The following is a 27132-nucleotide window of genomic DNA, read 5'->3' on the forward strand; positions in this document are numbered from 1 at the left end:
CAGGAGCCTCACCAAATGGTACACTGCAAGAATAATTTAGTGCTTTCAATTGCAACATGAACCACCAAAGGACTAAAATTTTTAGATGGTTTGCTGGGGTCTCTCATGCAAGGGCTTCAGAGGAAAAGGAGTGCCAAAAATGAGGTGATGAGCTAGATCAGGTGACTAGCTTTAGAACATTATCATGTGGCATTGAAGAATGGCAATGCAAAGGCTAAAATTACTGATGGTGTATAGGGCCTAAATAGACAAGGGCAGAACATATTCCAATTGTGAAAAACTTTTATGGGATAAACTCAACTCAAATTACTGATAATTTATACTGACCACTTGGGTGAGCACACAATGCATATTCTTTCAAGTTTAAGCATACTTCTATATGAATATATTTTTCAATGCTATACCTCGCTCCTTTGAAGCTTCTTTGCTACTGAGACATTTTTGAATGTAGTTTAAAATTTAAAAAACTGAGCAGCTCCACACTTCTGGCCTGCTTGCAATTACTTTTAACTGTAGTTGCAATCAGTTCAGCTTCAGATACATTCTTTACTCAGCAAACTTTAGTGGTAATGCTCAGTACAAGTGAGTATATTTTTTGTTCTATCACTTAATTAGCTAGCATCAAGTGCATTGTTAAATATTGATTACTTTGTGTATGTTTAAATAAAACATTTTTAGAAAATCATCGAAAACATCAAATTCAATTGTTTGTGCCTCGCTACTACTTTTGTAGTTTTTTTACTGCCAAGAGAAGTTATGAGTTAAGAAATGGGGTGATAATCTTTCACTCGAGTGTTCCTGACACTTCGGTTTGAGCACAGAATGATGTGGCAAAAAGAATTTGGGAACAAACGAAGGATTGCTCATCTTCAAACTGACCATTGTAACCGCTATACCACAGCTGTTTTGCATAACTGAACATGCAACACATACATTTGCCTCACCTTGTGCGCCATAATGCAGCACATGACCCTGGACAGTGTTGACAGATCTAGTACAGTGCTCACGGAATGAAATAGGACGCGGAGCATTTAGTAGAACCCTACATATGTGCAAAGTACGCGAGAGCACCATGTCATGTCGCTAGGAATTTGGTCACCAAAGGTGACGATGACTCCGATGCAAGTGTACGCGCCAGAATTACGTCGATGTCACACGAACTGCAGCCGGTTGAAATGAAAGTATGCGCATTACTTAGCCCTAAATTGACGCGTTTCATTCCCTGAGCACTGTACCTACGACCGGCATTCACATTGCACTGTGCACGAGCTTTTTTCCAACATTTGTGGGTTTGTTAACAAAAGCACCCAAAAATTTCACCCTGACTGAAGTGAAAGTAAACTGAAAACCTGCTTCATGGAGGGCTCACTAACCATGTCATGCATGCCCTGCTTGGAAGTGGATGGCACACTGCTGCTTCATGCTGTGTGCATGCTTCTTCAGATTGTGGGGAAAACTGTTAGCAGGAGTTTCCTGGAGTTCTTCTGGTGGTCTTGGAGTTCCCTAAATATTTCCCAGGAGTACTCAAGATTCTCTAGATCACATGGAATCCTTAAACATATTCAGGAGTTGGGTGCTCATTGCTGTTTGCACTAATAGGTTAAAGGAATTGTAGTCTGGCAATCTTTTTTCATGTTGAACAGAAAGCACAAAACACCAAGAAATTATGTGGCTGGCTTGGACATCACGACAGTGCTCAGATGCCCTGCATGTGAGCAAACCCAACTTTGCTGGTCCAGTGTCTTCATCGAAGCAACGGGATGTAATTCATTCTTGGTGTAAAGTGTTAAGCATAGAAATGTAAGGGCCAAGAAAAAAAAGAACTTAAGATTAGCAATTTTTTTTTCCAGCAGAGAATGTGAAAACAAAATTTAAAAAAAAATTCCACATACAGTTATACTAGCCATTCCCCGCTGTGCAGCATACACTTCTAGAAGCGACGACCACAGGAAAAAAAAGTAAAAAATGTGGCAGCACAGTTTTCAAGTGTCTACATTATATATATATATATATGCTTTCAATTTCGTTTTGAAAATGTAGCATAGCTTTCAAACACAGCAGAAACAAGTTGCCCTCTGGGTTGTAGTCCAGCACTGGTGTCTGGGACTCTGTGAAGCACGTGGAACCGTCAATCTGGTGGCAAGGCCTTTGCATTTATCAGCTGCTGACACCTATATAGCTTCTAGTCTGCTGCAGATACCTCTGCTATCTGCTAGTTGTGAACAAGAATGTTTTTGTTTAAGATGTTCAAGACAATCTCCACAACAGGCTTGTGAAGTAAACATGTTTGAAAGCGCATCTACATACAATCAAATATGAATGTGGAAGCAGCCGCAATCAATTCTAATGCAAGTGTGTCCAGCAAGAACGACTCTGACACTACGTGACCTTTTTCTGAAAAAAAAAAAATAAAAAATTAAATTATGGGGTTTTACGTGCCAAAACAACTCTGTTTATGAGGCACGCCATAGTGGAGGACTCGGGAAATTTCGACCACCTGGGGATCTTTAACATGCACCTAAATATAAGTACCCACGGGTGTTTTCGCATTTCGCCCCCATGGGAATGTGGCCGCCATGGCCCGGATTCGATCCCTAACCTCGAGCTCAGCAGCCCAACACCATAGCCACAGAGCAACCACGGCGGGTAACCTTTTTTAGAGCGCAGCTCTTTGGCGTCCGTTCCTGGGTTTCGCGTCGTCGTCGGCGTTGTCGTCGGCCTCGTAACCAGCTCCGCCCCCCTTTCATCCCCCCAGCGCTAGCAGCGACCGACTGATACCGCTGGATGCCGCTGACGCCGCTAGAGAGTCAAGATAACGTGACTGCATAGAACACCGTCGCCGCCATGCAGAAAGAGGAGGAAAGGGTCCCCCCCCCCCCCCCCCCCCTGTTCTTGTGTGGCGGATAGGGTGCTCTTCAGTTGCCGACGCGCCGGTTATTTCACGTAGGCCCCGGCACGTCGACGAATACGTGACCACCTTCCCACGGCTAGACCTGGTTCTTAGCGCTGCGGAAGCGAGGGTATCATATTGTTTGTGTCGGCATCGGCGGCGTTGTCCCTGAAACCAACTCCGCAGCTGGGGTTGACTCACTATCGGCGTCAGCGGCATCAGTCAGTCGCTGCTATCTCTTCCCTCTTCCCTTTATCGTGTTGTCCGCTTGCTGCGCGCGCTTCTGCCCCCATCGTTTGCCGCTGGGTGTACACGCCTCCCCCCTCTTCCTGCGAGTCTCCGGTTGTCAAAGCGCCGGCTCGAACTTAATTCCTTTCTTCGCTCCTCCTCCAATGCAACCCCTGTGCGGTGGCAATCAGAGAGCCAGATCGGTGGCGGCGGATGTGTATATGTGCACCGCCCGAGCAGAAATTGCCGCTGCCGTTCGCCCTGTGCGGTGGCAATCAGAGAGCCAGATCGGTGGCGGCGGATCTGTATATGTGCACCGCCCGAGCCGAAATTGCCGCAGCCGTTCGCCACTGCGAAATTATCTTGCTGGTAGTAGCTGCCTACTTCGCCCCTACCGCACTCACGAAAGACGTCGTGCACTTCCTGCAACTCGCATTAACCGTCCATCGATCCACACCGATGTTAGTAGTGGGGGACTTTAATGTTGACATAAAGACAAACAGCAATTTCCTAACACTTATGCGGGAGAACATCCCGTTCCTCTCGCTCGTAACGCGTCCCACGGCTGTGACAACCTCGCGAGGCACTTGTATAGATCTCGTCTTTGAGAATCAAGCATTGGTGTACCAAGTCGAACATATATCAGTCTATTTCTCCGACCACAAAGCTTCCTTCATGACTGTCAAGAACTGTTAGTGGAGTCTTTGTTAAAGGAATACGTGTGAAAAATAAAAAAAAAAATTCTGTGATAGCGCATACATGTGTTGCTCGATTTCTTTGCCTCAATCTATCGAAAAGGTGAAACAGCTTATTTGCTGCGCTCAAATTTCGCATTAGGAAGTAACGTAATCGTCGGTAATTTTTTTTTTTCTTTTCCTGTTATGTGTATAAGATTAGGAATCTTTCATAGACAAGAACAATGTGTTCATTCCGTTGTCTTTGCATTCTCTGTGTAATTATTGCAAGAATTTAAGGATAATTATCTTTTATTGCTAGAATAGTAAACTTAAGCTATTTTGACTGGAGTTAAAATTTTTCTCAATGTTTCCTGGAAACAATATCAGGAAAAAAAAAAAAAAAACGGCTTTCTTCCTCCCGCTCAAACCTTTAAAAAATTTTGCATCTCTAGTTAAGCATGATAGATGCTCTCATAGTGCACATAATGACATTCTTAAACAGCATGCACTTTCTTGCAACACCATACTGGAAGCAGAAATGCCATGACTACAAACATAAGCAATGCCTTGTGCTTTCACAAGGGCCACTGGGATATTACACAGAATCAAGTTTGTTCTGTCACAGAGAACTTGTGGGCACTGTGTGGTGGCATGGAACCTAGCTAGCGTAGGATAATTTCATACTTCCTCTTCAACTGGAAATGAAGTTCATGTGAAAGGAAACATGGCACAAACAATTTGATGCTTTTCAAGATGGTGTAAAGCTGTCCAGTTATAGGCACATTAATGACAATTTTATACTTTTTATTTGCTATTATTTTATTATTGATTTCACTTGAAAATGCACCGTCTAGAGTCGGATTCCTGCATTACAGGAGACTGCCACAGATCATGAGAAAAGCTCATAACAGCCCAGGCCAAGTTTCACACAAAACCATTGATCAGCGTAGTGGTGCCATGACACACTCTTACATTATTTTTTAAGCCTCACGGATACAAATACGGTGCAAGTATTAAGTTCAGTTAATTAAATTTTGTAGTTTTACACCCCAAAACCATGATAAGATTATGAGGCATGCTGTAGTGGGGGCCCCGAGAATAATTTTGACCATCTGTGGTTCTTTAATGTGTACCTAATGCAAAGTACACGGGCGTTTTTGCATTTTACTGCTGTGGCTGGGATTTGATCTCAGGCCCTCAAGCTTAGCAGCGCAATGCCAAAGCCACTAGGCCACCATGGCGGGTGGTGCAAGTATGCTTTCCATGAAAATGGAAGGAAACGCAGTTTAGGAAGGACAGACAGTTCACGCCAGCACTGATGGCGTCCCCAGATGTCTCTCGCTTATTGCATTTTATAAATTATACTCGATTTCACACATAGCAGACAATGCTATGAAGGTTAGAGAGGCCTTTCTAATTGTTTGCATCAGCGACCATGAAGCAGTAAGTCGCTTAAGAAAAAATATTAGGTAAACAACATGCATTTCGATGTAAAATTAGATCTTGTGCTCTCACACAAAACGTGACATATTTATAACATGAAAAGTGTTGGAGATTTAAACGTATTTACCACCAAAGGAGCAGAGCAACATGTTTCTGCAACCACTGGCCACAGTGCATCACTTATGCTCGCAACCAAAACATAGTATGTCGCCTACTAGAAGCACATACTATATACACAAGCAACATGCAATTTGACATAACCTTGTGTTCAAAAGTTGTAGTTGTAATAGATGAAGTATGTATTTCATAGAAAATGTAGGTCAAGAATAACTGCACTGTGAAACGCATGAAGCGAGACTTCTATGGCTACACTATGTACGTATGTAGATTCCACAGTGTTGCCTGCTATGTATGAAATGTGAGTACAGAGATCTGCACCTTAGCAGCAGAATAGTGCATTAGCAATCAATACAATGTAGTCACCCAAAATTGAAATTCACTTTACTGTCCCTTTCAAATAGGTTAAAAACTTTAAAGCACTGCTGAAACTGATGACAATAATTAACCAATTACAATACAATGTCCTGAGATGTGCAAAGTGATTACCTACATCACATCAGCTTTATCCATGTAGATCCTGGCTACTGGGACACACCGCATGGTGTGATGACATCAGTGTACTGTGTTCCACTATAGCTTTTTAAAAGGTCCAACAAAACTGCATGAATAACTTAAATTAATAATGCACGAGACACCAGAATCATTACTTCAGTCCTCACAGCAAAAAAGTACACACAATTACCTAAATTTTCTTTTTAATAAGAAAAAATTTGTGGTCTCAAGATGTGATTCAATGTTGATGAGACACTGCAGTTCTACCTCTCTGGTCTGAACACCAAAGCAACTAAAGGCCTGACTTGCTGCTGGGATATCCTCATACAATGCAAATATGTATATGCTACTTAGGCTCTGTTGATCCAATTAACGTTAAAGGAGTACGAACTTTGCATGCTTTGTACATCGTAATTCAATTTTTTAATATCACTATATCCACATTGTCGTAGTATAGCAGGAACAAAGGATCTTCAATATGCATGCATTCGCATTGGAGAGCTGTATACAGAGCTTACACATAATCTGAAAATTGTGACGTGTACTACCTTATTAAGTGACACTAAAAAAAGTAGTACAGCAGTCATGTAGTGATAAACTACAATTGCATACATAGTCAAGATGCCAACAGTGTTTCAGCTTGTTACAAAACTGTCCACAATGGCTATCCTATGCAATTTTCTCTCTAGGATGTTCATATTCTTCACATGATAGTTATGAGTCAACTGCTAGCTGGTCTTCGGTAAGGACGATCTTTTCACCAGGCTTGAATGCAGGTAAGCCTCGATATGGACAGCTTGCACAGCGGAAGGCATCACCAAGGTAGCACTGAAGTAAAGAAAGAAAACGGTGTCATACTACAGTATTTTCACTCTCATATGTATAAAATGCATGTTCACTAGAAGTAGCAAACAGTTATAGCAGCAAGCAATAAATTCGAAATCATCTGTTATCACACGTTGCTTGAATGCTATGAGGATGAATATGAAAATTATCTGCACTCTGGTTGACTAAAGAGACAAGAAAAACATTATACAGTTGACTCTCGTTACAATGGACCCTGTAATTTGACAAAAAATGTCCATTTTATCCGAAGTCTGTAATATCCGAAACTCCTCACTTCCAAAACATTTGTCACGATGTGTAACAATGTTATTGCAAAGAGTGAGTGACAAACATCCAAAGTAAAAACAAACATCCAAAGTAAAAAACAAACAAAGAAAGTCGCAGTTTCACCCAATAGGCGAAGCCTCGATTGCAATAACAAATTAGTAGACAGCTATGCGATGTAAGGATAGTAGCTTTATCAGCCATATTGACGCGAAATAAGTTTGCACGTGATGACACGGGACCCTTAAGGCGAGAACGACGAAGTTCGTGGTTGCGCGCGCGCTCTCCGAGGACCAGCCATCGCTAAAGGCAGACGTTTTTTTGCCAATCTGTCGGTGGTAAACTGTTTTAGTTGTAATAGCTGGGTGACATTTCTGGTGGAGGCGCTGGGTACGGTCGATGTTAAGATCTCCGGAGCATACCCCAGACCTAAGCCCGGCGAGTAGTTCAGCCGAGCTTACCCCTGTGCACATACGTGCCAGCCGACGTCTCCAGGGAATCCAGCCACAGCACTGTCTGCTACCCGAACGAACTAGAATGACGAACCAACCACCTCCTGCCACTCCTGCAGCATCGAACGTTGTCGTCAATCACATCCGGACACCGAATCTGTGCCACGGAAGTGCTTCAGAGGATGCTGACGACTGGCTTGACCATTTTGACCGGGTTGCCAACCTCAACGACTGGAACCACGAGCGTAAGCTACGCTACGTGTACTTCGCTCTTGAGGATTCCACGAAAACATGGTTTGAGAACCACGAGGCGACACTCACGTCATGGGAAGAATTTCGTAGGCAGTTCCTCAATGCCTTCGCCAGGGCGGACAGGAAGGAGAGGGCGGAGTTAGCGTTGGAGGCAAGAATTCAAGGCCCGAATGAGCGAGTGACGGCGTACGTAGAAGACGTGAATCGGTTTTTCAGATGTGCGGACCCTTCTATGACTGAAGCAAAGAAGGTGCGCCATCTCATGCGTGGCGTCAAAGAGCAAATCTTTGCTGGCCTCATTCGAAATCCGCCGACGACACTTGCAGAGTTCCATGACGAAGCCACTACTATGGAAAAGGCCCTTCAACAGCGGGCCAGGCAAAACAACCGCGACACCATGATTTCAAGGGAGCTCTCTGCCGTTACCCTCGGTAACGACGTTGGCGCCTTGCGAGAACTCATCAGGGCTGTCGTCAAGGAGGAACTGCAGAAGATGCACACGACCACTGCCCCTGTGGGACAACTTTCCATTGCGGAAATGGTGCGCGCCGAGGTCCGACAGGCCGTCCATATTCCTGGACAGTACGAGGCACCACAGCAGGGACCGCACGCCAAAATGAGTTACGCTGAAGCAGTACACCGTCTGCCACTCTCAAGTGCGTGCAGCAAGGTACACCCCACTCAACAAATGGACGTAAGCTTCAGGCCGCCTCGCAGCCCACCGCACATCGCCGAAGCAAGGACTAGGAAGAGCGACGTCTGGCGCACCACAGACTACAAGCCCCTTTGTTTTCATTGTGGCGAAGCCGGACACATCTACAGAATGTGTCCTTATCGTCATGTGGGGCTCCATGGATTCTCGCCAAATGCGCCTTGTCCACGACCTGGTGAGCGGCCACCGGAAATAGAGAGTTTCGTCGCGAATCGTCGCAATGTTGATCAGCGATGGCAGGAACCCCATTCGTCGTCTCCTGCTCGTTACAGGTCACCATCACCAAGCCAAGCCTTTACTCGCGGCGCTCTGAGACGCCGCTCGCCTAGGCCGGCGGGTCGGTAAAAGTGAGTTCAGCGACCTCCAGAGGTGAGGCCGCTGACGATGACTGTACGCAAGATCCTCCACTACGACGACAACGACGAAAACAGAACGACGCAGACGTACAGACGGAGTCAAACACCTTACGAGAGGTAGTAACGTCGAACATTCCCGTCACCATAGACGACGAAGAAATAACGGCGTTAATCGACACTGGAGCGGACATCTCAGTTATGAGCATGGACCTTACCTGCAAGCTGAAGAAAGTTTCTACCGAGTGGACTGGGTCGCAAATTCGCACTGCAGGAGGCCATCTGCTAACCCCGGTAGGAAGATGCACAGCATGAATGAGCATTCGTGGGTTTACGTACCTCGGAGATTTCATTATCCTCCCAATCTGTTCGAGGGACCTAATTCTGGGAATGGACTTTCTGCAGGCTAATGGAGCTGTGATTAACTTACAAAAGTCGTGGGTAACGTTTTCGACGGCGCAGGCCTTAGCAGGGAACAGCACTGACGACACATATGTCAACGCCTTGAGGATTGTTGACGAGAACATCACGGTGCCGCCAAGGAGCAGCGTATTGACCCTCGTCACCTGCGACGCACTCGACGGCCATGAGGGTATTGCCGAGGCAAATATCCCGCTGCTGCTCGAGAGACACATCTGCATCGCCCGGGGCCTTGTTCGAGTACAGCATAAGTGCTCGCAAGTTTTGTTGACAAACTTCAGCCATGAGTATCAGCACGTCCCTCAAGGTACAGCTGTGGCATTCCTGAACGACATTACTGACTTCTCAGACATCGGCACATTACAAGTGACTTCACCGGATGCAACAACTCACGCCAGCCTGAATACCCGCGTCCACATTAATGCTGACTTAGCAGATGTACAGAAGGATCAGCTGCTGGGCCTACTGACAGAATTCTCCGGCTGTTCTTCCACGGAATCCAAAGTCCAGCGCACTTCCGTTATGCAACACCGTATCGTTACAGAGGAGTCGGCGTGGCCTGTTCGTCAGCATCCGTATCGCATGTCACCTATGGAGCGGGAGGCGATTAAGCGTCAAGTTCAAGAAATGCTAAATGATGACGTCATCCAGCCGTCGACAAGTCCGTGGGCATCGCCTGTCGTACTAGTAAAAAAGAAACACAACACACTCCGCTTCTGTGTTGACTAGAGATGGCTTAACCGAGTCACCAAACGTGACGTTTATCCCCTGCCACGGATCGATGACGCTTTAGACCGTCTGCGTCATGCTCAGTTCTTTACTTCATTAGACCTAAAGTCAGGCTACTGGCAAATCGAAGTGGACGAGCGTGACCGTGAAAAACCGCCTTCATGACTCCCGTTGGGCTGTACGAATTTAAAGTGCTGCCTTTTGGTCTCTGTTCCGCTCCTGCTACGTTTCAACGAATGATGGACACTGTACTCGTTGGACTAAAGTGGCAGACGTGTCTAGTGTACCTAGACGATGTTGTGTTTTCCAGCACGTTCGATGAACATCTCGCCCGGCTACGAAGTGTCCTTACCGCAATACGCAAGGCCAACCTCACCATCAAGCCTGAAAAATTTTACTTTGGCTTCCAGGAACTCAAGTTTTTAGGCCACGTGGTCAGCTCCCAAGGAGTACAACCAGGCCCAGAAAAACTCGCTGCCGTTGCCGAGTTTCCTCGTCCTAAAGACAAAAAGGCTGTTCAGCGGTTCCTGGGCCTCTGCGCTTACTACCGTCGTTTCGTTGAAGGCTTCTCAAGGATTGCTGATCCGCTCACGAGACTGACGCGACAAGATGTGCCCTTTGCGTGGACGGAAGACCAAGAGCAGGCCTTCACCGAATTGCATAAACGCCTTCAATCCGCTCCAGTGCTGGCGCATTTTGATGACACCGCGGCAACTGAAATACACACCGACGCCAGCAACGTAGGACTTGGGGCCATTCTGGTTCAATGGCAAGATGGCGCAGAACGTGTAATTGCGTATGCGAGTCGTAGTCTGACAAAAGCAGAAGCTAATTATTCAACAACCAAAAAAAGAGCGCTTAGCAGTCGTGTGGGCCATCAGCAAGTTCCGACCCTACTTATACGGCCGGCCATTTCTAGCGATCAGTGATCACTACTCGCTCTGCTGGCTTGCCAACCTACGAGACCCGTCAGGTCGCCTCGCTCGTTGGAGCCTCCGCCTCCAAGAATACGACATAACTGTTGTCTACAGATCCGGCCATAAGCATAGCAACGCTGACTGCTAGTCATGTTCTCCTCTTCCCTTGACATCTTCCGACTTGGAGCTAGATTTGCCGTTCCTTGGTGTCGTCGACGTGGTGCGCATGGCTGACTATCAACGTGCAGACTCTGAGCTGCTTCCAGTCATCCGATATCTCGAGGGAGCTGACGTTGTTGTCCCACGCCCACTTTCACGAGGATTAACGTCGTACTGCCTGCGAAACGATGTCCTGTACAAGAAAAATTTCGAGAACAGCCAGGTAACGTTCCTTCTCGTCGTCCCGATGGCACTGCGCGAGGAAGTTTTACAGGCGTGTCACGACGATCACTGTGCTGGCCACTTAGGCTTCGCGAGGACATTAGCGCGCATACGGAAAAAATACTATTGGCCGCACCTATTTTCGTCGGTTCAGCGCTATGTGCGAACGTGCCGTGACTGTCAGAGGCGTAAAGTTCCACCTGTCAAGCCTGCCGGCCTCCTTCAGCCTTTGGATCCACCTCCAGCGCCGTTCCAGCAAGTGGGAATGGACCTTCTTGGGCCGTTCCCTACATCATCCTTGCAAAATAAGTGGATAATCGTGGCAACTGACTATTTAACTTGCTATGCGGAGACGAAAGCTGTGCCGCAGGGAACTGCTGCAAAAGTCGCCAGCTTCTTCGTCCACAACATCGTGCTTCGTCACGGTGCACCCGCTGTACTCATTACTGACCGCGGTGAAGCGTTTACAGCGGAGTTATTGCAACAAGTCGTCACACTGATGCACACCGACCACCGAAAGACCACAGCCTATCATCCCCAAACTAACGGCTTAACAGAGCGCCTAAACAGAACATTAGCCGACATGCACTCCATGTACATTGATGTGGAACACAAAACATGGGATGAAATTTTGCCATACGTCACGTTTGCTTACAATACCGCTGTGCAGGAGAGCACCGAGTTTACACCATTCGAGCTTGTTTACGGACGTCGCGTTACAACCCCCTTAGACGCCATGCTCCCGGTAGACCACGGAACCACAAGGAATGACACCACTGAAGATTTCGTCAAGAAAGCCAAGGAAGCTCGTCAGCTTGCTCAGAATCGCATCCGCACCCAGCAGAATACCGACGCCTACCGTTACAACCGGACCCGACGGAATGTCCAGCACTTACCAGGCGACCGCGTGTGGGTGTGGACACCTATCCGACACCATGGACTCTCAGAGAAATTGTTGCGCCGCTATTTCGGCCCCTATGAAGTTGTACGCCGCCTCAGTGATGTGAACTACGAGGTGGTGCCTCAAAACTCTGATCCTGGTTCGAACCGACGCTGTCCCCGTGCTGAAGTCGTCCACGTAGTACGGATGAAGCCGTACTACGCACGCGAGGGATAAGCAGCCCTCACAAACCGCTTCAGCATTGTGTACATTCCTGTATGTTTTTTTTTTGTCTTTTCATGCTGGCACTCTTGCCCATAGTGTGCGCCCGCTGCCCTTGAAGCGACCGGACCGGTCACTTTTGAGAGGGGAGCAATGACGCGAAATAAGTTTGCACGTGATGACACGGGACCCTTAAGGCGAGAACGACGAAGTTCATGGTTACGCGCGCGCTCTCCGAGGACCAGCCATCGCTAAAGGCAGACGTTTTTTTGCCAATCTGTTGGTGGTAAACTGTTTTAGTTGTAATAGCTGGGTGACAGTATAAAGTTGTAAACATTCGCTTACTAACTAAATGACCAAGCACAGTGTCATGCACGCACAGGTAAACATGAACACATCTTGCTTGATGATCACGTAAAGTAGCTGTCAGAACGTTATAGTGAGGAAGCACAGTAGCAGCAGCGCGCGAATTGACCTTCATGCTGTCTCTCGCTTCAACGCGAAATAAACGTTGGAAGTACATCATGTACGAAGCTACCGGCACTGGGCACACTTTGCCCACATCACACACTTTCAAGATATGGCGCCCACGTGAGAGCATACTTTGTCCACATCGCAGATTGCTTTCACGATATGGCAGCCGCACCATAAGCAGCAGCCACCAGAGTAGAATCCCCCCCCGCCCCTCGTGCCTCGCGCATGAAAGAAGACGGCGCGCTTCCGCCCTGCCTTACACCCTCGCGTGCACTATATCATCGGCTGCCCCTCGCAAGTCAGCTATCAACCCATGTCGACACGGCAAAAGTCCGTTTGATACGCCCGATTTTGACAAAAAATGCTGCTAAATTTGTCCGCTGTAGCTGATAGTCCAGTGTAGTGTGGTCCATTAAAAGCGAACTTCGCTGCATTAATAAAATAGGTAGAGAGAACGAAGGCTGAAATATGATCCAATATATCCGAAAGTCTGTTGTACACTGGTCCGTTGTAAAGAGTGTAGACCGTATCAGTTTAGACTGCTAAAGTATTCCTTGAAAAATCTTTTTTCATTAATACGTGACATAAGCCTGTTTCACATGCAAGCGAAAATGCTCGCGAATCCTGCCGCCGCGCCGCAGAAATATGTTTCGAGCGGCGGCGGCACTAGCGGCGAGGTTCGGGCAAGTTGGAATTTTATCGCAGCGGCAGAGCAGCAGCACCGCTTCCGAATGGCCCGCCTCGACACGTGACCAGTGGAGGACTAGTGGGGGAAAGCCTGCGCATAGGACGATGTTTATTTACTTGCTGCACGTCGTGCGGGCAACATGCCAAGAGAGCTTTTCAACGAATTGCTAATTGCTAAGCGCAGGATATGTATCTATAAAATAAAAATTTGAGAGGCACGGACAAAGCAATGCTTATGTTGGTAGTCGCAAACTACCGAAACTGGCTGAAAGTCCCGTGTTTTTTGCCAGCAACATTGCTATTCGCAGCGGCGGAAAACGCTCGGCGGCAATGCATGTGAAACGAAACCTCACGAAAAGCTCCGCAGCGCCGCGCCACTGTTCGCTCCATTCGCTCAATCGCTTGCATGTGAAACAGGCAATAGGTTGATTCTTAGAAGAGAAAGTGAAGGTCAAAGTCGTTCAAGTTCTTAAATTTCATGCCGTAATCCCAGAATCGGGATGTCGCTGTGATGCCACGGACTTCAAAGTATTGTTTCGTATATGGGCCTTGGTGGCTCAGTCAAGTTCACAAAACTTGCCAAGTTCAATTTTTATCTCCTTAGAAAGCTATGTAGCCCATTTTGAGCAATAAAAAATTAACAAGGCCCTACAGGATGCCGTCGAAATCTATGACTGCATCACGAGCTGGTGCGGGAACTTCAAGGTGGCGTCACCACCCATCTTTTATTTTTGCTGCTTTACTGGCCTACCAAGCCTCCACTCTTCGTAGGGCAGTATTTTTGGTATTGTAGAAGGGTAATATACTAACACAGGTGAAATCACTTTTCTCTTTGAAGTCCCTTTAAAGCTTCTACTGATCACAATTTCTCGAGCACTTTCATTACATGTCCACTGTGCCTCCTGCCACAGCTTTGCAGATTTCAACATTCTATGTCAGTTCGGTTTAGCTGCAGTCAAGATAGAAGGCCCATTCAATTCACCTGCATTTTATGATCTAGTTCATGAGATGCTGCACTTCAGTACATGTTTCACCAATTCAACATGGCGGCATCTGCACGTCGTCATTTGTTTCACTCAGAGCAGGCTTTGTGCAGGATGAGTTAACAGCATTCCCTGCACTCACCAGAAAGGTAGTGCAGTGTTTGTATAGAAGGTGCTGTGCCGCTTCCGCATGAACAAGAACTGGCAATGAATCAGTGGGAACTAGTTCATAAAGTGCAGGGTGAATCGAACGGACCTAGAGAAAATCAATGGCTGCCCCCCCTTGTAAATTGCACCAAAGAAAGCAGAGTACAGAAAGACATTCTCTAGTCTGACAAGCATGTCCTATGCTGGTATTGAAGACCTTGTCCAAAGTGAAGAGGAAGTGTTTTGTCACAAGAAAGTGGTTTAATTTCATACAAAATTATACATGAATTTTTATAGGAAAGAAGCACAAGCCTCAGCCATAAGAAAGGAGCTAGACGAACATCTATGACAGATGACAATATCAAGCATGCAAATGGTCTGATTCTGGTGGATTCTTCTTACTGACAGATAGGTAAAGTGTGGTGAAAAGTCGGGCACTGATCTTGACACCAGATGACCTGTTGTCTCTGACATTTGGCTAAAACAGCCTACAACAAGAGTGTGGATAAGTTGTAATTTCCCTCATACATTTAACCCACCTGTGTAGGGCTATTGACACGTTTCCCCACTTGCAGTATCAAGCAACTCAAAACTTATTGCTGTACTTACGTTTCCACATGAAGACTTTGGCTGCTGTGTGGCAGCAGCCTTGGCAGCTGCTTCACGGTCTAGTTCTTCAGCAAGACCACATGTACAGTTTTTGCAAGCACGTCTCTTCTTCTCACCACCACAGGCTGCAGCAAAAGAACAAAATGCAATTTCAAACCAATTATACTTCCATACCTAAGCAACTTGCTCTTGTTCTGGCTAATGCTGCTGCCACGTGAAATGCTTAATTGCCCTGAAGACAGCATGGCATAGTGCAAGTTGTACGAACACTGCCATTCTAATTTGTGCAAACACATGTTGGTTGAAGTCAAACCTCAATATAATGAACATCTACAGTAAAAGCTCATTAATTCGAATTCCACGGGAATGCTATGAAAATTTGAATTATACAAAATTCGAACTAACGAAAGTCAGAGAAAAAAATCGCTTGGTTAAGGCGCGTATATAGTCTGACGTGGCGTGAGCACGCGTGCACACGCTACGTCACGTTGGTGTGAAAAACGTCTATACTTCAAAACACTGGCGCAGCTAACGTAACCGGACGCGGCCAGCGTGGTCCGACGCGCTCGACGTCGAGATGGCTCTTGCTCAATCCGCGCGTTCGTTGCGCTGACTGGGATGGAGAAAAAAAAATATATCGCAGTCTCACGCAAAAAGCGAAGCATCGATTGCGATAGAAAATTAGTAGATAGCTATACGAAGTAACGACAATAGTTTTAGCAGCCGTATAAACTTGTAAGCATTCACTTACTAAATAAATTAACAAGCACTGTGTCACGTGCGCACAGGTAAGCATGAACGCATCTCGCTTGATGACCGCAGAAACTCGCTGAAAAACGCTGGAGTGAGGACACGCAGCAGTAGCAGCGAGCGAATTGACGTTCGTACAGCTCTCGCTTCAATGCGAACGAAACATAGAAAGCACATCACATATGAAGCTACCGGCACTACGCGCACTCTGCAAACATCGCAGATCACCTTGAAGATGAGGCCCACACGGGCGCGCACTTTGGCCATGTCGCAGATCGCTTTCAAGATGCGGCACCCGCATGGCCGCGCTGCAAGCAGCAGCCGCCGCAGATCGTCCTCCCGTCCCTCCCTCGCCTCACCCCCCTGCCTCATGCGCGATAAGAGAGGGCGCGCTCCGCCCCACCTTCCCCTCTCGCGAACGCGAGATTGAGCCGCGTTCGCCGGCTCACCCTCGCACGCTCGTACACAAAGAACATGGCGCGCGGCAACGGTGTTATCGTCCTTGCCGCTGATCGAAAAAGCAAAGCTGCGCGACCCGCCCGGCGACGCCAGCGTGCTCCCGCGCACTAGCACTCTCCCCATCCACGATGATGCAGAGTTCGAATTATCGGTGGCGGTGCGGATTTCAGTGTGAATAAACGGGATGTGTTACATATTGCTTTCAATACATTGTTGGACGGACCGCGGCAACTACTTAGAATTATCCGAAATTTCGAATTAACGAGCTTTTACTGTACAGTCGCCGACCGATTTTCCGGACTCCAAAAATTCGGACACGCCCGATTATTCGGTCAGCTTCGCGGCACCGCCGTTCTCCCCATAGACCATAATGTATAACAACTGCTGAAAGTTCGGACACCTTGCAACCTCTCGTCTGATTTTTCGGACACTCCTTGAGCCAACTCGATCGAGGGCATCATGCACCGACTCTGACCGGCGCATAGTTAGACTTGCTGAACGCCATTTTTGCTTTGAACTAAGCCTCCTTGCTGCCCCACGAAGTGGCGCTACTAGAAATCCCCGCTCATCATCATTGTTTCTGCCTGGTTCGATAGAGTGGCCGTACAGCAGTTCCGGTTTCAGCTTAGTAAGCCATGTCAAGACAATCCAGCAGCTGATTTGTGTCTTTCGCGCACATGGAGGAAGGAAACTGAGGAGAGGCCCTACCCCCTCCGCGCCCTAGGAAAAAAGTGTGGAGGAAGTGACAAGTTCTCTGTTTTGCCGATTCTTTATTTCTTTGCCGTAGCGGCCACGCCTTTCGGGCCACAATGACGGCTTTGTTTTGGTTCTGTGCGCTCACACGTGTTGCTCCATAGGTTTCGTACCGTGGCAAAGGTGCCGTGCAGGCAGGTTTGCGTTGGTCTCCGTGTTTTGTTGCGCTGCGTTATCTAGACCGTGCTCTCCCGGATGTTGCTGTGGCCCGGTGGGACAAGAGGAACTAAAGTTCGTGAAATGAACGCGCATGCAACGCTATACGCAATGTACCGCGCCACGGCAATGGCTACGGATGAAGGAATATCCGCGGGAAATTTTGCCTTCTTTCGCGCAATCATGCTAACGCGCTAACGATTGCTTAGTATTGCTGCGGAGCGCGCGCGTCCGAGCAGCACGGTTGCGCGCAGCGCGGCGTGGTTTCGCGAGAAATGTAAACAAGAGAGGAGAGCTGGCCCGATAGGCGGAGCAACGCGAACTTCCGGCTTCACTTTAGCTTCACAAAGAGTGACGTCAGTGCCTCTCCCTTAGTTTCCTTCCTCCGTGTTCGCGTACGACGCTGCGAGCACACAAAGCAAACACAGTGGTGTTTGCTTTGTGTGCTGTGTCGAGGTTTCGGTGTTCCAACGCGGCGTACGGAAACATCGCGTCAAGTGTCTAATGGCGCCGACAGTGCCCGCGCAGACTGCGCTGGGGAATGCCGGCAAGCGGGTGCCGGGAGGCCTAAGATTTGTCGCCTTCCGATGTGCTCCCTACTGACGCGGAAAATGTTCTGCCGAGACCTGTGTAGTGGTTGCATTGCGATTCCGGACACCGTCTCATTTGACAGTTTCAGAAGTGCTGACACTGCTGTACTGACATGCGCAGAACTCGACGACGGCGAGATCATTAGTCAGGTTTCTGCTGCACCCATTCTCTATGCTGCACCGCCGGACGATGCCTCCGAGTCGGAAGATGACGCACCATGCAAGGTCGATTCAAATAGGTCGCGAAGCTTCGGGCGAAAAGCGGTTCAGTACAGATCGTAACCGACATCAGCATGGGGGGTTATGGGAGCAGCAATTGAAGCGCTACTGTGTTTGGAGGGAACAAACATTGAGAAAGAAAAACAAGTTTTTTTAATTCAAACGAGACACAGATTCATTCAACGAAAATAAATTTCCTAGTCAATTTTATATATTCGTGACGAGTTAAGAAAATACAAGTTTAATTTTATTATTAATAAATGCATTTCTTTTCAGCACCCATTGCTACAGGGGGCGTTGACGCCACTATCACTCGCAATGCAATGCACGTCTTGAAATGGGCAGAAAGGCGCACTCTTAAAGTTCACCTGTTAAAATACGCCCCCCTCACACGTTGTGCTTTCTTGCATGTCGAAGTTTGTCTGAATTTGGTGACGCAGGTAGCTTCATAGCTTCTTAATCTGTTCAGTCAAAAGCAGTGAGTTACGACCGCCAAATAATTGTGTAGTTTTCGTGCGACTGCGTTGGCCGACGGGATTGGCATCCAACAATGGTATCGGCACTCTACACCTAAAGCTTTCGTCGGCCTCCAAGGAAATGATGTTCTCTGCAGAGATACGATTTCGACAACCGTATGGCTGGCTTTTCCTGCATCGTATTCGCGCTGAAAGCTCGAAACTCCCATCGAGTCGAATGGCGGGGCATTTGAATATATAGCTCCAAAAGCAGGCCAACAAAACAAATTTCGCACCTTCAAAAACAAAATGACGTCACTTCTGCTTTTAACGGACATGGCGTCACATTATTTTTTCTTCCACCGGAAGTGTTCCCACCACATACAGATGGCGCTAAGCCCCATGGACCGCCGATGGACCGCCATGTTTTGAACGTATGGGTTCCTATGGAAGCTTCGCTACCAGGTATATTTACCTTGCACCATGTGCTACGCTGCCGTCACACGCGGAGCGTGCACAAGCAGCGACTGCTTTCAGCCGCCTATAGTGACCGTTCGACCCTCTCCGAGATTCGGGCTTATCTGATTGCGCGTAAACGGAACAGCGTGCAACGGCGCACTCACGATTTCTTCAAGCCTACTGCCGAGCCCGAATAAGTGCGTGGAAATAAAGGATTTCATTTTTTTTTTTCTTAATCTGCTTTTTCGGACACCTGTTTATTCGGACATTTCCGCAGTCCCCGTGAGGTCCGAATAAACGGTCGGCGACTGTATTTAGTAAAATCCACAATGTAATAAAATTTATTGATTTCCCAATCCTAGTTGCATTGGAATGCAAGTATTTATTTTTCTAGTAATTTACTAGCAATGTAATGCCATTTTGTAGTTTCTGCTAAACAAATTCCATATGTATCACCAAAGTGTACCAGGAGCCTTTGCTACATGGAAAGGAAGCGAAAAACATTGCCCTACACAGAATTAGTGATTTTCACGCATCCTTTCTCGGGCAAATGATGATGGCAAGCAGAGGATGGAACTGACCACTGTGCCATTAGTCCAGCCAGCAGAAAAACCGCACTAGACATGCTCCATTTGTGCTGGTAGATATGCTCCAATGCAAATTAGCAGCTAGTTAAGACAGGAAAATGCTAAATGAAAGTTGCCTCACAAGCACCTGGGCAACGATGAAGTGCATAATTTCGGTGTTGCTGCACCATGTCATTATCCTAACTGTTACCAAAAATGAATATTCAAACCATTACAGTGGCAATGTGTTAGCACATCACTGCACCAGAGTAAATAAATAACTGCCTAGCACTGGTGGGCCATGATGACAATTTATTGACAACCCCTTTGAAATGGGACAGTGACAAATAGTCACCTAGCCTGCTCGAGTTAGTGAGGTATTTTCATTCTAGCATTTTTGTAAGCATCTCAAAAATTTTTTTTCTTCCTCAAAACTTCTATATCTACCTTGAACCGCTATAGCAGATCTGATTGCATCAATCTCTTTCACGCTTTTTTTCCACCAATACTCTAAACATCTCTGCTTATCTCGACTGCTGACCGAATGACGCTTCCGTCCACTTTAAATCCAAGTACTTCTTGAAGGTGTACATTATTCACGGGTTTCACTGGGTGAATACCTTTGCATTCCATTAGGATGCGCTGAGTGGTCTCCGGATTTTGCTGCAGCAGACGCATGCCTCATCTTATTGCGAATATTTGCTCCGGTGTGTTTTTGTCCTTAGGCAACCAGATAGAGCCTCAAATAAGAAGGCACTGCTCTTTGTCTTATCATACAGATTTTCCCTTCTAATTTCTTCCCGTTCTTGTAAATCTCTGTGGTCTTTGTCTACATGCTTTGCATCCAATTCACTGTCTCTGTTTTTCTCACTTTCTTTTATATGACTCTTGGTTGTCTATTTACGCATTCAATTACTATGTACTTGTTTGCCAACTTTCTTGACCTCTTCTTCCATTCTGTGGCCGTGCTTCTCAGGTACAGATACTTGTGCACTATACGCGTAGTGCGCGCCGATGGATGCGCCACTGGTGGCAGCCTTGCGCAGAACACATGGGAGAGGAGCCAGCCGCGCGCCGTAGTTTGTAGTGTCATTGGTAGTGCTTCTCTGTCTTCACGTTTTTAGAGCAACATAGGCAACACCCTTCGCATGTGTGGGGTGGCCAAAGCTTCAAGGAATCTAGAAGAATTGTTGCAGGGTGGGGGGCTCAAATACCAGCAATAACGTGCAGGCGATACGGTTCTAATCATTCCCCGCAAAGCCTCATCAGCGGGAGCACCAGTAGCAAAAATGGATCGTCGCTTCGGTGGGAAATTTCTTGCTCTCATACTTTCCTTTGTCTCGTCGGTGTTTTTTTCCACTCAATCATAGTTAGACACGTAAGCGACGAAGTTCGTCTGCAGTGCAGCACGCAGTTTAAAGGCATTTCGCTAAAGTTCGGAATGCCGTTTGCCGCTTATATTGTTTTCCGCTTCTTTACCACGTAGCGCTAGCCAGGCAGCACGACTGCACGAGCACATTGTGTTGTATGCTAAAGCTACTGAAGTTTGCAAGAACTGAAATTGTTGGTTTTATGTGGCGCGGTAAATCCTCGCACCAGCTGTGGCACACTGCATGTTTTTACACCTATTTTATGCGTGGCTTCGCACATGTTTAGCTCTTGCTTGTTGCTCCATGCATAACTCTTCTTGATTTATTTGAGCTGCGAGGTTTTCACCCTGCCTCGTTTGTAAAGGGTATAAATCACGCTGTGAGTTATCGGAATGATACCAAGGAAGTGCTTCTTTAACAGTTTCATTCTTTTCACCCAAGGGCATCTTAGATATTGTGTTTTTTGGGGGAAATGTGTTTAGAATATAGGTAGTTCAGGGCGAGAATTGGCTAATAGTTGCTGCATATGGTATTTTTGTTCCATTTTTCGCTGAAAAGTTCGCATCATGTTTGGGAAGTCATCACACCTCGATGCTGCCTGAGCAGACTTAACACGTCGGGTGAATTGTTTTGTTTCACAACGTAGTCCCTTCTTGCATGTGAATTTTGTATTCAACTGGACTCTTTCTCATTACGCTTACGCTGCAGAGGACTAAACCCGGCCTTGACGCCAGCGCTCATCTACTTTGACTGGCGCTGCTCTGCCTTTAAACATATCATGCGGCAACTCTCTCTAGTAATATAAAAAAAGTACTGAAAAGTTAGTCAGACTTTAGCTTTGCACGTTTCCAAGCAGCTCCCTTGGGGAATTTAAATTGCAAAAACTGCAGCGGGAACGGCAGTTCATCGGCATATGCAGCTGAATTGCATCGGCGGTACAGCACTAACACGCCTTTTTATTAACCCGTGCGTTTGGCGACTTCGTTGACTAGTGTACGCATTTCCATCAATAAATTCGCAATTACTCTTCTTGAGGCAACTTCTACTGCACTTATTCGACGATGTCACATGTATTCATCGGCAGAAAAATCACAACGGCATATGCAGACATGGCACCGTGCGGATTTGTTTGATATAAGTCTGCACTAACGACGGGTGCTTATTATTGAGGTACAGAAGCAGTATTACGGCAAGGGCAGAATTTAAAAATAAAACGATCGACAGATCGCATTACTCAACAAAATTTGTCGGCTAGTTAGCATGAGCTCCACTTCATGTAAATGGGGTTCATGGCATTTGTCTGCGGGACACACCTGGCACGTATGTGGACCATGTTGTCTCAAACATTGGTAACATCGTGTTCATACCCACTCCCACAGAGGTCAGAGTCTTCCCTACAGCTGGCACTGCAGAAGAAGCAGTCTGGCACCCGAACAAAGGAGAATTTGCAGCCGCGAACCTCAGTCATCCCTGCTGCAAAGGGTTGTCGTCTGCTACTGCTCCCGCGCGTACTGTTCGAAGCGCCCGCTAGGTGGCTATCAGTGGCACCTCTATAGGCGGTGCACGAGGCGTATAGCAGCCCATTTATTTTCATCCGTGCTCCCTCCAAATCGAATTTTGCTCTGCACTTCTCTGACTGTAAAAGGGGCCCAACCCATATCACCCTGCACTGCCTGATTTGTGGTTTTACCATGGGAAAGTCAACTGGCCTACTGATCTTTAGTTAGCTTCCAACCCCGACAAGATATGATTTTAAGCACAGAATAGCACTCGAGAACATAAGCGCTGGCACCATTACTCCTTTCCAGATTCCACGTACTGCCTCCCATTTATTGTGGCCCCAAAGTACTCTATGTTTTATTGCTGCATTCCACATCCCCTTTATTTTCAGGTTATTTTGGTGGGTGCTTGAGTATGTCTTTCCTTCGTTTATGCATACACTGGGGTATTTATATTGCTTGACTGTAGGTATGACTTATTGTTGAATTGATACCACGTAATTACTCATCTCTTCATTAGAAATCATTATTCCCAATTTCTCTGCAGTGTGCTAAACTTAAGGCCTAGATTTGTTACTGTGTTGCCACACATATTCACAAGTCTCTGTAAATCTGCTGCATTGTCCGCTAGTAGCACTATGTCATCCGCATACATCAGTCTGAAGACCTTCTGTTGCACCCTTTGCCCATTACGCATGTAGGATAAATCAAACCCTAATTCACTATTTTCCAGTCGTCTGTCTATGCCCTTAACATAAAGCATAAACAGCAATGAAGACAGAGGACATCTTTGCTTCAGTTCTTGGTTAAATTCCACCAGTAAACTTTGATCTCTCACACTTCTGTTTTTGCTAGACCTGCCCCGAGTCAAAACTACACTTAATTTCTTGCCGAAGTTATCCCTAATAACGTCTCTGATGTACAGCAGTGCATCATTTTGTTTGAAGATGTTACCATCATCACCATCTCTTATAGCCGTTTGCGAATTTTTAGTTGGAGCTCCAAATGCTCTTACATGATTCCAGAATCTTTTTGGTGTGTCTTTTTCTCTTCTGAAGATGTTATGCAGCCAACATTCACTTGTGCACTTAAGTTTCCCTTGTGGAAGCTCACTCGCCATCCTTTTCTTTTCTCGGTACTTGCTCCATCTAAGGAACATCTGTTCTTTGTGTAATCCCAATGTTTTGGCTTCTTGATGATCCCTAGATGCCTTCTTATACACCGTTTTTTCATGGGCGCCACCATATTGCGACGCAGTGGCGCTATCTATGGGCAGTCGGCATGCTGGCTTGGGCGGGCGCTCCGTCTTGCATGGCAGGTATACGTTCGGCGGTAGTTTCTGGCGTTTCTTCTCGCATTAAATCGTCTCCTTCCATTCATTTATTTAAGAGGAAAATTCGTCACCACTTCTTGGGAAAGTGATTGTGTTGTATATATTTTTACGCTTCTGTATGTCGAATAATACTCCTAGGATCTGCTTTTCGTGTTTATACTTTATTGTTATTACTATGACTCGACTTTGTTAATACTTTCTGTTCCTAGGATTGCTACTGCTGTTGTTAACCGCATTAAGTACACTTTTTCTACGTATTTGTTGTTGGAGGTCCCTCCCCAGTCTTTGACTATGGGACCTCCTAGAGTTACTTTTTCTGTAAAACATTTCAAGCGCATCAATAAACTGAAACTGAAACTCGTGTGGTCTATTTAGTATGACGTGGTGTCTTCTATGTGGTAAACGGTTTTGTGAGACGTACTGAAGTGGTTTAAGTCTGCATTGCCGGAGTTTCTGTTGGTGTTGAGGCCGACGGAGCACGCAGCACGATGTGTGCGCACGTGTTTGAGCCTACATTCAGCCTCGGAGATCAATTGTGTATTTATGAATGTTCCATTCACTAATGTCACCTTATTGCAGTAGTATCCTCTAGTTCTAAGCTGCGGCTTAGGAACAATGAAACAAACGCAACGATTGTAACAGCGTGGGTACCATTCTGCTACGATAGGAGCTGTGCTGTTATACTTTGACAAGCATTCAAACTGTTAGCTGCGGATTACACTGCGTGACTACTTGGTTCGGTGGATCAGGTTTCCACCCATGAATAAAATTGTTTTGGTTAGTAATAACAGCATACCTTATAGTGTGAATTAAGCTTGTTCAGCAAAGCGACCGTTTACGAACTGCGCGAGCGTCCTAAACAGTGATAGGTGCTGGATTACAGATATCTTTGTTCTATACAGCGCATGGTCCAAGCATACGGCATCGACGTTTATAAATCTATAAATGCTGTGCGGCGTGACTATGCAAGGCCGTATTGCGGCATTAGCCCGTTTTTCTTCTTCAAGAAAGAGGATGATAACCGAATTTCTTTTTTTCGGTTGTGTTCGTTCCGTTCTCTACAACGCACTCGCATGTATTACGGAAATTTTGTCCTCAAAAATAGCCAACGCATTCTTTTTAGGTGATCCCTATCAATTATATGGCTTTACAGGGCAAAAAGGCAATGTCGAAACACATAGCATTATATGTATCATGCTGGTTCACCAACCGCCGTGATCGCTGTGTTGAGCAGCACCGTCGGCCTCATGCAGGAAGGCTAGCATAGACATATAGTGATTTCAAGCCTACTAGACGAAATGTGTGAGAACGATGTGGGTATACAGTCAAACCCACTTATAACGATATCGGTTTTAACAATATATCGGTTATAACAATGAGAAGCTGCTGCATCCTCAACTTTTTAACGTTTTCCGTGGTGAAATAACCTGCTTACTACAATGCCCCAATGCCACATTATTGCTTATAACGATGAAGTTTGGCTACTGGGGGTCCGAGCCGAAAGGTAGTGAAATACGACATTCTTGAAAATAAGAAAGAAAAAGAAAAGAAAACAAGAAATTCGAGCCGCTGCACGATGAGCCGCTGCTCCAACAGTCACCGCATGCTCATTTTCTGCCCATCTCCATGCGCCTCTCTCCTGTCGCCCTCCCACCCCTCCAAACATGAATGGGCTGCACCCACAGCTCTACGCTGCCCCACCCTTCGAAACACGAATGGAACGCACCAACTGCGCAGCTCGCAGGTTGCTCGCATGTTGCTCGCTGGCTCCTCATTCAGCGCAGTTCTGCAACAGCTTAATAGCTCGCGTTGGTCTTCCTTGTTTGCGTCGAAATCGTTCCTGACCATGTGGTTTCTCGCCGCCATAACGGAAGATGGCTGATCTGCCCGCTGATCATTGGCAATGCACAACGTTGCTGATGAAAAGAAAGCGCACGGCTCAAGATTTCGAACCTAAGTGCTTCTAACACCATGATGAGGTGACCGTCATGACCGTGCTTGCATCAGATAGCAATGGCAGCAATGACGCGGTAGGGCAGACTGCCTCAATGTTGTCCTCACAGGAGGCCTGGCAGATGATTCTGTCCCTGCGGGGGCTTCGTTTTCGCGAGGAACCTTTCGCTGCACTACGTGGAGCACCTAGATGCCTTGGAGAAGGATGTCGGCAAGCTTTGTGTAAAGCAGTGCCATTCTTTAACGCCGACAGCCGCAGCTTGTTACATGCGATCGGAGCGCCCAGGAAGCAGTTAAACGAGTAAACACAATTGGCAGCCGGAAGGAGGAACGTGGTGGGGAGGGGCACTGGCCTTCCCCTCATTCACAACACACATCTCTGCCATCCCCCTATTTTGATTTTTTTCATGCAACTTGGTTATAACAATTATCGGTTATAACAATGGAATTTTCGTGGCACCTGAATATTCTTATAAGTAGGTTCGATTGTATCAGAAATATTTGATAGCGCCTGCCGCTTAGATGTTCCGTGGTTGCCTTAGGTTGGCCGTACATGAGCATGCGCTGTTATGTTTTAGTCCCTATGCCAAGCGATCAGATAGTGAGCAGATTTACCATTTCATGCAGGTAATACAGAGACACCGGTTCTTTTCGTTGAATTAAAACCAATATACGTAAAATAGTTCACAACACATACGCACACCGCGGCTGATAATGTGCGTCACATGTTTGCGCCCCGAAGAGATATTTCCGCGTACTGTAGTTACCAATGCACAGAAAGGCTTCCCTGACGACCTTATATGAATGGACATTGTGTAAATTTCACAAAGTACGATCTAAAACATCTCGAAATCGTTCCGCAGCATGCGACAGCAATACTTTCGAGCAGCACCGCGCCGGATCGCACAAGCCAGAGAGGAGGAAAGGCTCACTGTGCACCCTTTCCTCCTCGCCCAATGAAAAAGTCTATACTCTTCTATAGCTTGCTTTATTTCCTTGTTTCACCACTGGCGTGGTTTCCTCTTTCCAATCCAACAATTTTATTGCCATGTCTGTCTTGTCTGCAATGTCTCCTGCTGCATAACCTCTACCAGTTCCTTATATTCCCGGACTGTTATAGGAAGTGCCTCTGTTTTCTTTATGTACTTTACAATCTATGCTACATACTTTTCATTCATATTCAAGCATTCTGCTGCTACTGGTTTGTGTTTTGCATTGGTATCTCTCCCAAATTTTAAAATTAAAGGTTTACGATCGCTACCCAGGCTATCCTTTTCATGTTTATCTATTGTCATTTGGTCTAGTCATTAGTAGACCATTTCTGAGACTAAAATGTAGTTGATAAATGACTGCCTGTTTCTGCATTGCCACATTACCTGTCCATGACACTTA

General features: G+C 46.5%; 1 protein-coding gene across 1 annotated transcript in view; it reads right to left on the reverse strand.

Moving 5' to 3' along the window:
• Nucleotides 1-5717: 5717 nt before the first annotated feature.
• Nucleotides 5718-27132, reverse strand: part of CIAPIN1 (cytokine induced apoptosis inhibitor 1) — a 40550-nt gene continuing 19135 nt past the window's right edge. Inside the window, exons 7-8 of the mRNA XM_050192372.3 lie at nucleotides 15179-15303; nucleotides 5718-6678 (exon numbers count right to left, since the gene is read on the reverse strand). Coding sequence (XP_050048329.2) covers nucleotides 6565-6678; nucleotides 15179-15303 — 239 coding nt within the window. The 3' untranslated portion in view covers nucleotides 5718-6564. The remainder of the gene's footprint in view (nucleotides 6679-15178; nucleotides 15304-27132) is intronic.

The sequence above is a fragment of the Dermacentor andersoni genome, chromosome 1 (genome assembly GCF_023375885.2).
Source record: "Dermacentor andersoni chromosome 1, qqDerAnde1_hic_scaffold, whole genome shotgun sequence".
Lineage (NCBI taxonomy): Eukaryota > Metazoa > Arthropoda > Arachnida > Ixodida > Ixodidae > Dermacentor > Dermacentor andersoni.